Raw genomic sequence first — 13,170 nt, 5'->3', positions numbered from 1 at the left:
ACCATTTTTTTTTTATTTACCACAAATGGTTTTCTTTGATGATTTACATTGCTGTGTGATGTGTAGAACCACACTGTTATAATAAAGAATAATGTACAAAGTTGAGGGTTTATTGTCACTATTTCACATTACGTTGACACATTGCTCATAGTGCTTCTACAACTCCTACTATGTACTTCACTAATTAATTCAACTCAGCTCTTTCTGTAAATTGTCATCAAAAAAACATGACAAACTAATAAGATTTATACCCTGGTATATTACAATTATGCTTGCTTTTTAAATATTCTGGTTTTATCTTTCTTGTATTACAGAGAAACAGTAACTAGGTCGTGGCCAAAGTATTCCCATATATAACTTTATTCAGGGTTAAATTGGCAAAATCAAATTTGTTTACTTCACTGCATACAGGATGAGGTCCTTAGAAGTTTCTCTATCACTTTGTTGTTTACTGGGTCCTGTGAATGAAGAACACCTCGTTCTTCTATGCACAGAATTCTGTAAGTATCTATTTTAAGTAGTCACTGAATCTGTCCTCTTACTGAAGATTTACTGTAGCCACTGGAATTAGTACTCCTGGGCATGCACACTTTATTTTCCTTACACACATCTCATCATACAATCATGTTCTGGCTGGCATTTGGCTAGTGAAAACACTCACACAATACATGCTGAATTAGCCTTAACACACAACTGCAGAAAGCACCAGAACATGACTGACAAGAATTAACCTAGGCAAGTGAAATTACAAAAATATTTAACAATTTAAAACATTGCTTGATCAATTATAGACCTTGGCACTTCTCAAAAACTTAAATTTTTTTTAAAGTATGAAGTGAAGAGAAAGGCCTAAAACAACACTTTGGACCACCTCAGACATTGTAGGATTCTACCTCCTTGATCTTGATTATCTTTAACTCCCAAGGACATCCAGGGAAAATGAAAAGGCTGCTCTGCTTCTTGTTTCAGTAAGAGAACTGGAAACACAAAATTTCAGTTTTCTGGCATGGGAAGTTTCTCAGCTACTGTGAATGCCTACACATCTGAGCATCCCTTCTCTGGAGATCTCCATTCCAGTAAAGGATGAGGGCAGAAAAGGATGTTACACACCTGGGTATCAACTTGATGAAGAGTTTGGATGTGGCTTGGGTCTAGAGGCAGATTTTTTAACTAAAGCTGAATCTTATTTTAGGAGTAGGAAAGCCTAACTAGTTTGTTTTCTGTTTAAAGCAGGAATATGGCAACCACTGTACAGCATCTTTCACTGCACTAAAGCCTGATCTAAAAACTATAGAAACCTGTGGCCTCACATTTCCTACTACATATTCTCTCTACACTGCAGCATTGACAAGATGTCACTGCATCTTTTCCTTCAACACATTTCCTTCCTGCATATTGCCCAAACTGTATGTGCTAGCTTCACAGGAAATAAATCTGTGCATTGCTGCAGATGATTATATAAAGCAACAGTTTTCACTAGTCATCTGGATTTCTCTAGTCATCTAATTCTTGTAGGTTCCTTTCCCTCACTTGGAGTATCCCAATAATCTTACTCAAACAATTTTCATTCTTGTATTGTAACATCAAATCATTTTTTTTCTACAAGAGCTTGACTTCTGTTGTGATACAAAAATTAATCACGTCATGATGAAGGCACTAAAAAACCCAGAAGCCCTCCCTCTCTTGAAGATTCTCTCTCCCATTCCTCAAAAATGATTGAAAATAAGTTTACTGTCACCTACATAATATAAGTATTATTTTCTGTAAAAACCTCTTCTAGTTCAGCACTGAAAGTTCTCATATTTTTGTGCTGTGTGAGAAGCACAAAACCAGAAAAGTTATCTCCTGGTTTCTTTCTTTTTTTTTTTTTTTTTTCTTTTTCTTTTTTTTTGGAGGTGGGGGGTGTGTATGATAGAGGCAAAGAGTAATTACTGTGAAGTAATAATTATTTCACATTATATACAGGCAGGCAAGGCAGACCTGGATCAAATGACTCATGCAGGATCATCTAATTTACATACATTAATTAAAAACAAGTGTATAATTTCTTAAGATCTGTTTTGTCCTTTCCCTTGCAAATGTGTAGGTTTTTTCATTTTATATAAACAGAGTAAACAGAGAGGGCAATGTTTCTCCTGTTTCATAACGCATGCAACAATCATGTACAATCGCTTATGGAAGCAAAGATCCATCACTTTTTTACAGATTAGCAGAAGGACTGTACTCAATGAAAAAGAGAGTAAGTTTCCTTATAGCATATTATTTCATCTCGCAAGTGAAGACTGCATAATTTAAAAATAATTAAATTACATACACTGCTAGTAGAGGGGTGATATCCATAAAGTTGAAGATGCTGACACACAGCAAAAATGGACCACGTCCAGTATCACATGTAGGATTGAAGCCAAAGGAAGAAGAAGAAAAAAGACAACATAGCAGGTTAAGACAAGCAAATCTTTATTTGATACATTCTTAAATCTGTTTGTTTGTTTTTAAAAATTATTGTGAGGAAAACATGGTTTATTCCAAAACCTTTTCTTTTGCATGCAAGTTTTCTGTCAGAATAAACAGTGTGTGAGAGATTCAACAACTGACATACAGTTTTGAAAAGTTGAGAAGTAAATGTCTCTCTGTGTCAGAAGAAAAGATCTCCTTCTATGCTCACTCAGGGAAGGTTTAAAAAGTAGTAATTTTTTAATTCAAACTTCCTATGTTTTCAGACACAAAGATCTGAGTTAAAGCATCTACAGTTCCAAAAGAATAAGGGGCACAGTGAGAAGCTCTGCACAGCTGTCAAAACACTTTTTTATCATAAGGAATTTTTGCCATATATATGCTGTGGGCTTGACAGGGACTTGTTCCTGACTTTAATCTCTTCAACAGTAAAATCAGTTGCTGCTACCAGTTCTATCCTCCAGACAAACCACCACAGACTTGTCTATTTCTGGCTTACCTTACACACATAAGAAATGCAAATTTGACATTATGTAAGGACAAGTATTAAATATTCTACAAATTTTTTTTCAGACAATATACACAACTAAAACCATTTTGCATTGGTCATAAGCAGTATTTAATAAAATAATATAAGTATTTAATATAAAATATAAGTTCACTTGTAACATTTCTTCAGCTGTTTTAAAAATGACACATTAACAAGCATCAGTTAGTTCCAAGAGCAGGAGTACAGCTCCTGACACAGACAGACAGTAGCAGTGGGTCATCAATATTCCATTTTTCTAAGATTTATAGACTCTAAATGGAAATACTACCATTGTAATACATAACACAGTAATTGAACATTAATTCTTTTTTTCTGTAGACTGCTTACATTTTTTTTCAGTAACTGCTGTTTAGGTTAAATATTGCTTTTCTTCTATATGTAAAGTTATGCATATTCTTTTAAAAATATCTAATGGTATTTTAAAAAGAAATTGAAAGTGATTAATGAAATATATACATGCAAAGTTTTCTTTTAAATTGAAGCAAACAAAGCAAGGACCAGATGCAGCTATTTTACTTACCAGCATTGCACGTTTTTCTTCATCTCCTTTTCTTTCTCTCTTCTCATTTTTTTTCCTAAAAATCTCTTGTAGCTAAAACCAAAACATTTTGGTATTATTTAGTTTTCAGGCTGTTTCACATGCATATCAATCATCCATTGTGAAGAACTCTGCAAACTACTAAAGTGTAGTTCTTCACTAAAAGATCAATGTTTCAACTATTAATTGTAGATATTCAATCATTAATCGTAGATATTTCTTCCTTCTGTGACCTTTGTTAAGAAATGCCAATCCTCAAGCTTCAGTAAGTTTTAAACAGAATGAATTGCTCATAGTCAATCATTTAGCATTATGCTGCAGGAGCTGTTACAGCATAATGTGAGATTTTGGTATCCCATTTGTTTAGCATTACTTAGCAATGCTGAAGCTGTTGACTTCCACCTACATACACTTTCAGCTGGGATAAACTTGATTTTCTTCCTAGTAGCCGGTACAGTATTTTGGATTTAGCATGAGAATAAAATTGATACACTGTTTTAGTTGTTGCCAAGAAAACTTTATCCAAGACCTAAGTCTTTTCAGTTTCCCATGCTCTCTTTGCCAGTGAGCAGGTGCACAAGAAGCACAAACCAGGAGATAAGGAGGCTACAGCTGCCAGCAGAAGCTGCAGCTCCACCAGTTAACAGTCTGCCTGGAGACAGAGAAAGTATCCAATAAGCTGCTGGACCCCAGGCCAGGAATCACCATTGGACTAAAAAGGTGCATGAAGAACACGTACAGGGTGTGAGAGGGGTGGGTGCATAAATCATGAGGGTTATTTATTGCCCAGGGATTTCTTTGTTTCGGGGCCCTCTCCACAGGCACTCAGCTCAAGATGTTTTTCCATTGCACCATCTGAATGAATTGTTTTATAAGAGTTGATACTTGAGATTTTGCTTTGGGAATCCTAGTGCCAAACCTAAGGAAAAGAAAAGCACCCTAGAGTGCCCACTCCAGTGAGACTGTGTGTGTGAAAGGAGTGGAAAGGGGCACTCCTCACATCCCTGGAGCAGCTGCTGCACAGGGACTCTGGTCCTAGCAGGAAAGACTCAGGTGGGATGTGTATGACTCCTAGGATGGATGATGGGTGCTCCAGTGGATTCTAGCTTAACAGCCTTAACCATCACATGGAAAGGAAAAAGGAAATATTTCTTCCACAAAGTAAGGCTATTAATTCTATTTGGGAACACAATACTAAGAGCATCCTGTTTAGGTTTACAATTCAACCAAATTAAAAAAAAAAGGGGGAGTTCCAGCCTTTTTCACCACCTCCAGGCACATCCTTTCTTGTTGGGCACTAATTAGTATCTGTGTGGCTATGTAGTCAGCTGGATCAATCTATTTTTCATACTGTTCGTTTCTAACCAGTTAAGTTCCTACTCCTGCTGGCACAAAGGAGGGGTGAAAACACCTGGTGGGGGTGAAACATTCCCCTTCAGCAGCAAAAAATTGCTACTCACGTGTAATTTATCAAGTACCTTTTTTTTTTCAAGTCTGTTCAAAGAATACCTTCAGGTCCTGTAAAACACCCCTTTCACAACTTTCTCTACAATAAGCACTTTAAACATGACTTCTGAGAAAACCTCAAATACAAGACTTAAAACACATTTTTTGAAATTATAGTCTTCAGAGTAATAACTGGTCTGTACTTACCCTTCTTTGCAAGTATCTGTTCTTAAGATATTTTTATGTATAGTAATAATTATTAATATTCCCAAACCATTGGAAAAAGCATCAATGTCTACTCTACAGGGAGAGCAGTAATAACTATGATGCCATCTGTATCTCTGCCAGTAAACTTACAAAAACTGCCTATGAAAATACTGCACTGCCACATGTAGTGTTTGCTAATCTCAAAGTGGGCTGGAAAAATAATAAAGACTGTGGATTATAAAGCTGTTCTACCTAGCATATGGTATTTTCAGAACCAAACACCACAGCATACAGACACAATTGTGGCAGTCCTTTAAAAGACCAGATTTTACCCACCAGAAGTCCACTAAAAACCTGATACTGTAATGAAATGCAGGCAGAGCTCCCCAGGGATTGGAATGCGAAAGATAAGTGTGTCTGATAAATTCTGCAAGCAAATTTTCCAGATTTAATTTCAGAACACCATATTTCAGAGAAGGCAGGTGACGACAAAAAAGGGATCAGCAAGCTCTGCTGTAGATGTATGAGAGAATTGAAATTAATGAATACAATGATTAGCATTTAATAGCAAATGCATGTATAAATAACATTTTATGAATTTCCAAAACTGACTACTGTGTCCTGGACTTGCCAAATATAGACCAGAATATTGTGTGTGTCACTGTAACTGTTTCTGAGTATGGGATCAATTTACAGACCTTGGTATGTTTTGTTCAATGTTATAAAAACCTGTAAGACACAAATTACTGTACTGTATGCTAACAAAAACCAGTCATGATAGGAGATTTAGATGGATGACCTAAAGTATTACATAGTTTTGCAAGCCATAACTGTGGAAAGAAAAAAGGCAAATAAATAGAGAACAGTAGAAAGAAAAAACCTTGTTAAAAGTTAAGCGACAAGCAATCAAGTATAAGAGTGGCAGTACTTGAAAAAAACAGAAAAAAAAAAAAAGTAATGCATCCTTAGATGAATTTCCCCTTCCACGGAGGCAAAGGGAGTAGTATTCTGTTGCACTCACCATTAAAGCATTTGCTAAACTTCTGGAAATGGATCTTTTGTTCAGAAAGAGTGCTATGGGATACCAGCCAGTAGAAAAGTGAATGTGAAAAGGATCTAGGAGCACTCTCATAGGAACATTGTTTGAAACAGGAAAATGAGATTGACTGCTGAAAGAAGCAAAACCAAGCTCTCTGTAACAAGGCAACACAATCCTTCTGTCCCCTGACCTCACCCCTATGACATAAGCAAAGAGGAAAGCACAAACACCATGGAATTAGTTTACAAAAACACTGAGGCTGTTTTCAGAAAAATGAAGTATTTTTAACCTCTCCACCCTGTGTTCTCTTCAAGAATCATGTAACATGTGCTAAGTCTTTTTATTTGCAAAACTGAATTATATTAACTACCAATTTTATGGTAGCTGAGTGTAATCAATGGAGAAGTATTTTGGAAATGCAGCAAAATGACAGCATTTACAGTGTACTTCTTCCAGGCACACAGATGATGCATACCCAAGCAAGGTGAGTACAGATGCCAAATGTATGTTCTGGAGCCAGTATCACTGAATCAACTTCTATTTTTGTATTTACTTTTACTTACACAGACGTTATCTAACTATCTACGTTCATCTTCCTAACATTCTGACTTACAGGTTTTGATCCAGTTATTCAAGGATCACTGACATGGTGACCAAGCAGAGTCAGAGGCAAGCTTAATCGTACAAATTTGATAAATACAATAATAGGTAGAGAGCAGTATATCTAATGTTTGAAAATTCTTCTAGTCTAGTAAAGAAAAAGAATAGTAAGAAATATTTACCAGGGACCATGATAGAGAACAAATAAAAAGCAGGCTGGGAAAGAGGACTACAAAAGCATATTTAGAAAGAAAGATGCAATATCCATAATTAAATGTTGTCCTAACTTCCCTCCTTATATACTTGATTTAATTTTCAGGATCAGTTTCTGAAAGACAAAGCCTCCTGCTTCAATTTCCTTCCATTTAGCTGTTGTAATGGAAGCCTTTTAAAAAAAAAAAAAAAAAAAAAAAGTTGTCAGTCTATTCCACCACATTCTGTTTTAATTGAATCATGATTTTTTTGTTGTTTTTCTTTTATTTTCCCATTTTTTTCCTTTGACCAGTTTATCAAATGATTGCTGGCCTTATTTCCATGACTGGAGGAGACGGCTATGAGGAACTCCTGCCAATTTCTAAATGTCCTGCCAAGTGTTACAAGATCATGAATATTATTCAACTCAAAGTCAATTTTTCTATAAGGAAGATTCTCCTTGAAAAGAAATTACTGAATCTCTGCTTAGCAAATTGCTTCAGCATATGGCTTTCATGCTCTGAACTAGATATAGGTACAGTATGTTTTATTTAATAACAAATCTTGTCCAAACCAGATGATGGAATCACATTATGTTAGTCAATGTTTTCAGATCACCTAGGATTATAAAGAGAATAAAAGAAAAAGTGAAGTGGCATTCCAGAAAAAGTTTCTTTCACGAGTGCCTCCATCAGCAGGAAAATTAGAGAATTCTGTCGAAGACTGATATTTAAAATTACTCTAATAGTCCAATTATCTGTAAATGTACTAGAAATTAAAAAGAATAAAAACTGGAACTGAACTTCAAAATCATTATACAATACACCTCTGCACTATAAAGCAGAGCTATTAGTCAAAATTTATATTACATTTGGCAAATAAACTACATTCAGTTAAGAATAGCTCATGTTCTCATGATTAATGATATCATCGAAATATTAAAAAACTGAAAATATACTCACCACTAAGAACTCCTTTTTGTCGACCATCTCATTGCCATCAGTATCAAACATGTTGAAAGCAATTCTAAAACCTGCATGTGGCTCTGCAAAAAAACCCCCTCCATTCAATTATTTATCTCCTTAAAAGAGAGTAAATACAAAATGTTCAGATATTATTTGATGGTTGCTTATGCATGCTATGGATGACACTTAAGACATAACACAAGACTTGAGTAGGACAGGAGAGGTTCAAATAGACATAGAGATGCATGATACATTATTGAGATATGCATTAGAGAGAAAATAAAAGGGAAAAGGGGAAAAAGGGAAAGAGAAGGAGAAGAGAAGGAGAAGAGAAGGAGAAGAGAAGGAGAAGAGAAGGAGAAGAGAAGGAGAAGAGAAGGAGAAGAGAAGGAGAAGAGAAGGAGAAGAGAAGGAGAAGAGAAGGAGAAGAGAAGGAGAAGAGAAGGAGAAGAGAAGGAGAAGAGAAGGAGAAGAGAAGAGAAAAGAGAAAAAGTATTGTAACATACAGCAATACATTCAGAGCTCAGACACTCACAGGGAAGTTTCTGGGTTCTCCATAACTACTTACTTGTTAAAATACATAAGAGGAATAAATATTCTGTGTAAGATATCACACCTGAAGACAAAATAAAAGTTATGACATATTAGTGTCATCTTGTCTACATATCCTAAACTTGAAAATTTAAATCTATGTATAAGAAGAATTTTTGTACATGTGCATAAGTATATTCATACTTCTGTTCATGTGACTGTATACAACTTGCTCTACAAGTTATGTGTCTAATATATTGATCTCTAGGGTGAGGTTTTTAATTTAGGTTTGTTTTTCAGTATTTTAGGGGAAAAATACATGAAATATATCAAATAAATAACTACAGTCAGTATAGAACAGCTCATAACCTGAAATTTATATTAAAACTCTTATTAAATATGAATGTGTAAACTTTGTTAAATATTTTAATGTCTTTTAGAGACATTTGTACTATGTCATCTTCTACATTCAGAAGATCTCCAAGGAATATATTTTCAGCTTCTCTTATTTTGTTGGACATCAAAAGGCAATCCCAGTGTGGAATGACACTTCCTTTTCTCTTCAGAGGTGATTAAGGCAAAATTTGATTTTGAGCCGAAGTCAATATCCAAGTACTATGTTTGGTATAAACCGCACATCTGCTTTTCCAGTTCTGGGGTAAAAAGGTAACCCTGCAGAATGCCCATAGTACCAATGAAGAGAAGCATCTTACAGTTTAGTAAGAACTGAAAACAGTGACTTCCAGCTCTCCCTAAAAGCCTTGAGCTCTAATGAACTTTGAGGCTAAACTAGCAAAACTGGTTCCTGATTTCTAACCATCGAATTTTGTCTGTCCTCCAAAACCAAAAGTCAGTCCATAATATAAGATTATATCAAAAGAGTAAAAAAAAATGAAATGTATTTAGATGCATGAGATAAAAAACGTCTACCAGCTGTGATTTTCAAGAGTTGCTGACTGTCTGACTCCTTGGTTTCAGTCCAAGTCAGGTGCAAAAGTTTTTAGAAAAACATATTTGGATGTTTAAATGTATTTTAAAATCTGACTTAACTGAATATGACACAAACTATGTGAACAGTAATATGATTTTTTTTCACCAAAGACTTATTCAACTAAAATTCAAAACATTGTATCATTTGTGTGGATTTTACAATTAGTGAACACATTTAACATAAGCACTTCCCACACTGACAAAGTAAGAAACTTTGGCATTTTCTACTAATATTTACCGAACAAAAAGTTCTGAATTAGTTGTGTCCTGAACTAATACTAGGAGGGACGTTTGTCCCTTGAAAAGAGAAGATATGAAAATTTCACCTATATTTCTCTTGGATTTTTTCAAATGTCTCCCCACACCTTTGATCATAGAATACTCCTCCCTAAAAGCCAACTCTCATGAAAGAGGAGCAACTTCAAGAGCATCAGGTCTCCCATTCCCAAAATAACCAACCACAGAGATCTCCACAGATATTACAGAGATGGAATATAAAGGCAACATGTAAGAAAGTCAGTAAACTAAATGGTCTTTGGAACCAAATCACGTAAGAAGATCCATGAAAACCCTCAACCTTTCCCAGTTGAATGCTGCGCACTCCAACTCCATGCTGCCCACATTCATGGGAAAAAAAGGTATTTTACTGCCTGCTGATCCAAGAGCAAACTTAAGCCTTCAGAATGATTTTACAACTGCTAGATCTAGTAAGGAAGGCTACTAAACATTTTTAACACCACCTACCCTTTTTCTCAATTTACACATAGCTCTGATGATTAGCAAAGATTAAATGCAGGCATTTAAGTAGCAAGATCTATGCTTTATCTCCTTGTTTTTATAGAGCAGCTTGCAGAAATTAGTTTTCAAAGGCCTGGTTGAATCTGTTTGGACAAGCAGCTGTCAAGAAATCAGATACCTCAAAGGTTCTCATTCAGTGATGTAAAATGTTCTTTAATAGCAAGTCAATAAATGTAAATATGTATTTTTGTTTGTTTGATGACACCCTCTTTGTTGTAAAACAGAGGAAGAAAGAGCAATTGTTAAGTAGTCCATCACAGGTATGGACAGCAATAGAAAAAGGCCTTGAAAGTGTTCTTTTGTTTGTACTGGTGCATTGTGTCTGTAGAGGGATAGTTCTGGTTGACTGCTCTGAGTGTTATGGGAGAGAGAGGACTGAACAGAAAGAAAAGCTTCCACTAAGATAAGAAAGAAGAGAGAGAGGTCACTCAGGGGTAAAACGTAAATACAAAACTTCAGGTAACTGGCATGAATCTGTGTGGCTCATTGGATTTAAATGAATCTGTGGCACAATAAATGGATACAGGCTTTAACTACTTGCTTCAAGAAGCTGAGTCAATTATCTTAGAGTTTTCATATAATGTGCTAAATAAACACTAAATTAGAATTAGCAAGACCTGAATTCTATTCCCATTTCTTTCACTAGCTTACTGAATGACTTTATCAGACACAAGAACCATATTTTCTGGCTGCAGTCTCAGGTAAAAAAAGTGATTGCTTCCATGTGCCAGAGATTTGAGCCCAGAAGAGAACGTGCATACTTATTCCTCTAATAAACCCACACTGCCTTTGGACTCATCAATTACATGTGCAAATTTGATTGGAATTTTTATGCTTGCATGCTTATTTTAAGCATTCATAAGGTGTCTTTATTTTATAGTAAGTACTTGCGGTTGCTTTAAAAAAATAGTTAAAACAATCCACATGACATTTGCCATTCTGAGTATACAGAAAGGTATATGCCAATTACTTAAAATAAATAGCTTTTAAATGTCTGTACACAAGCTATCACAGGGTTTTTTTTTCCTATGTTGTTTGTTTTTCAAGCGATAGAACTTACTAAGAAAGAAGAAATTAAGAGGAGACCAGGAGTAGCTCCTGGTCCTTCCCTTTACTAAGAGTGTAAATTTTAGAAGATATCAAAGCCTTCATCTGCAGAATTGAAAAGAATATATAGCATTGTGTTGTGTAGAAAATGCTTATTCAGTGATATAAGACCAGTAATGATTTGGTTCAGGAAAATAAACAAAGCCCTCACCTTTGTCATTAAGATTACGGAAAAGTTTGGATGATCCTTTCCAAACTGGTGGTGTTTCCATAAGGATCTGATTCAGTTCCTAAATATAAGATTTTAAAATATAAAAGTATATATTTAGATATTTAATAAAGTAGTTAACAGATTATTAATAAATGCTAGGAAATCAATATACAGGAAAAGGAACTGCATGCAAATCTACCAGCTAATTTAACTTCAGTTTATCACAATGACTGTGGAAACACTCAAGCACATATTTAAATTTTGCAAACATGATTATTCCATGAACTCCTCATCTGCAGGAGTACTAAGTGTCTGCAGAGTTGGAGAGAGACATGTAATGTATTTGTTGCTGAAATTACTCACCACTGCTCACATTCACTGAAGCCAAGGATAAGCTCCCCTGGATTTCAGTAAGGTTTTCATTCAAGCTCCAAGCAACTGCTTTTAAAACACCCAACCTGAACTAAAGCAAACTTCACCCATAAATAAAAATGTACTTAAAATACAGGAACACAGATACAGTCTTTTAGTAGTTGTAAATGTAAATGTATAAAAGAAACAAAATAAAAGGCACTTGAACATCACAAAAGGTAAAGAGTGGCTTAAGTACTTCAAGCAGCTTTTGATACACCTGTTACACTTAGACACTGAAGTATATTGGCTGAGGAAGGAACTGACACAGGCTTGAGAAAGTCAGTAAGTTGCAGCATAACAGGCACAGCTGCTTAAGCATCTTTAACATTCTGGATTCAGCCGAGTCCGAAGTGACAAAAATGAGAAGATTTAAAGTATCTCATTTTTTTTGTTTTTCTAAATAAAGATTGAATAAAGATTCTTTTTTTTTTCTGTGGCTATGTTTACACTATGAAAGAAAGTAACTGTATCAAAATCTACAGTTATAAAAGACAGCACAGAAATTACTGCCCACCTGCTTTGAAAGGGATCGCCGCTTTTTAGCACCTGCAACAAAAGAGAAAGTTATGAATACACAGAATTTAGTTATGCCAATACAGATTTAAAAATAGACTGCATCTATACTGAGTTTTCTGGCCAAAGAAAAGGCATTTTCCCTTCTTCATGAGACTAATCTCCAACCTGGTTCCAAATAATTATGGTATTAAAAAAATAGCTTAACACATACCTAAACTCCTAACTTTAAAGAGTCAATTCAGACATATGGTTTCTAACTCAGCTCCACTTTAGTGACTGAAAAAACGTTCTACCTACAAAATACACCATTAAATTGTTGAACAGAAAACAGAGTTCATTCATGTTATCAGAGGCACCAATATTCTGATATAATTATTTAGTGTCAGTAGCATTGCAGTGCAGATTGTAGGGAGACCTGGATTCTGGCCCTTGCTTCAGGGATTACTTCAGGGACCATTTAAAGCAAATGCAGGATAAAAACTTTGAAAATCCACTTGGTGCTAGGATTCCCTACAGCTATTCCTAGTAACTCAGATTCATGCTTCTTTTTATAGCCTCTGTTGGCCTCAATATTTTCTGAGTACTTTTAAGAGAGGAGCTGAAAAAAGCCTCCAGTTCAGAACCAGAAGTACTTGCTAACACTAAAAACTGATGAGTAAGACTGTGCAGACT

The 13,170-nt window shown here is 35.3% G+C and overlaps 1 protein-coding gene across 2 annotated transcripts in view; it reads right to left on the bottom strand.

Annotated features, from left to right (window-relative positions):
• MICU3 (mitochondrial calcium uptake family member 3) overlaps nucleotides 1-13,170 on the bottom strand; it is a 47,105-nt gene that overhangs the window by 18,172 nt on the left and 15,763 nt on the right. For both annotated transcript variants that reach the window (XM_030449907.1, XM_030449906.1), the window contains exons 3-8: nucleotides 12,497-12,528; nucleotides 11,569-11,647; nucleotides 8,560-8,607; nucleotides 7,989-8,071; nucleotides 3,525-3,596; nucleotides 2,315-2,353 (exon numbers count right to left, since the gene is read on the bottom strand). In XM_030449907.1, the coding sequence (XP_030305767.1) occupies nucleotides 2,315-2,353; nucleotides 3,525-3,596; nucleotides 7,989-8,071; nucleotides 8,560-8,607; nucleotides 11,569-11,647; nucleotides 12,497-12,528 (353 nt within the window). The remainder of the gene's footprint in view (nucleotides 1-2,314; nucleotides 2,354-3,524; nucleotides 3,597-7,988; nucleotides 8,072-8,559; nucleotides 8,608-11,568; nucleotides 11,648-12,496; nucleotides 12,529-13,170) is intronic.

Source organism: Calypte anna, chromosome 4A, assembly GCF_003957555.1.
Source record: "Calypte anna isolate BGI_N300 chromosome 4A, bCalAnn1_v1.p, whole genome shotgun sequence".
NCBI lineage: Eukaryota > Metazoa > Chordata > Aves > Apodiformes > Trochilidae > Calypte > Calypte anna.
Note: the sequence above shows the minus strand (reverse complement) of the source record. Positions and strands in the feature narration are given on the sequence as shown.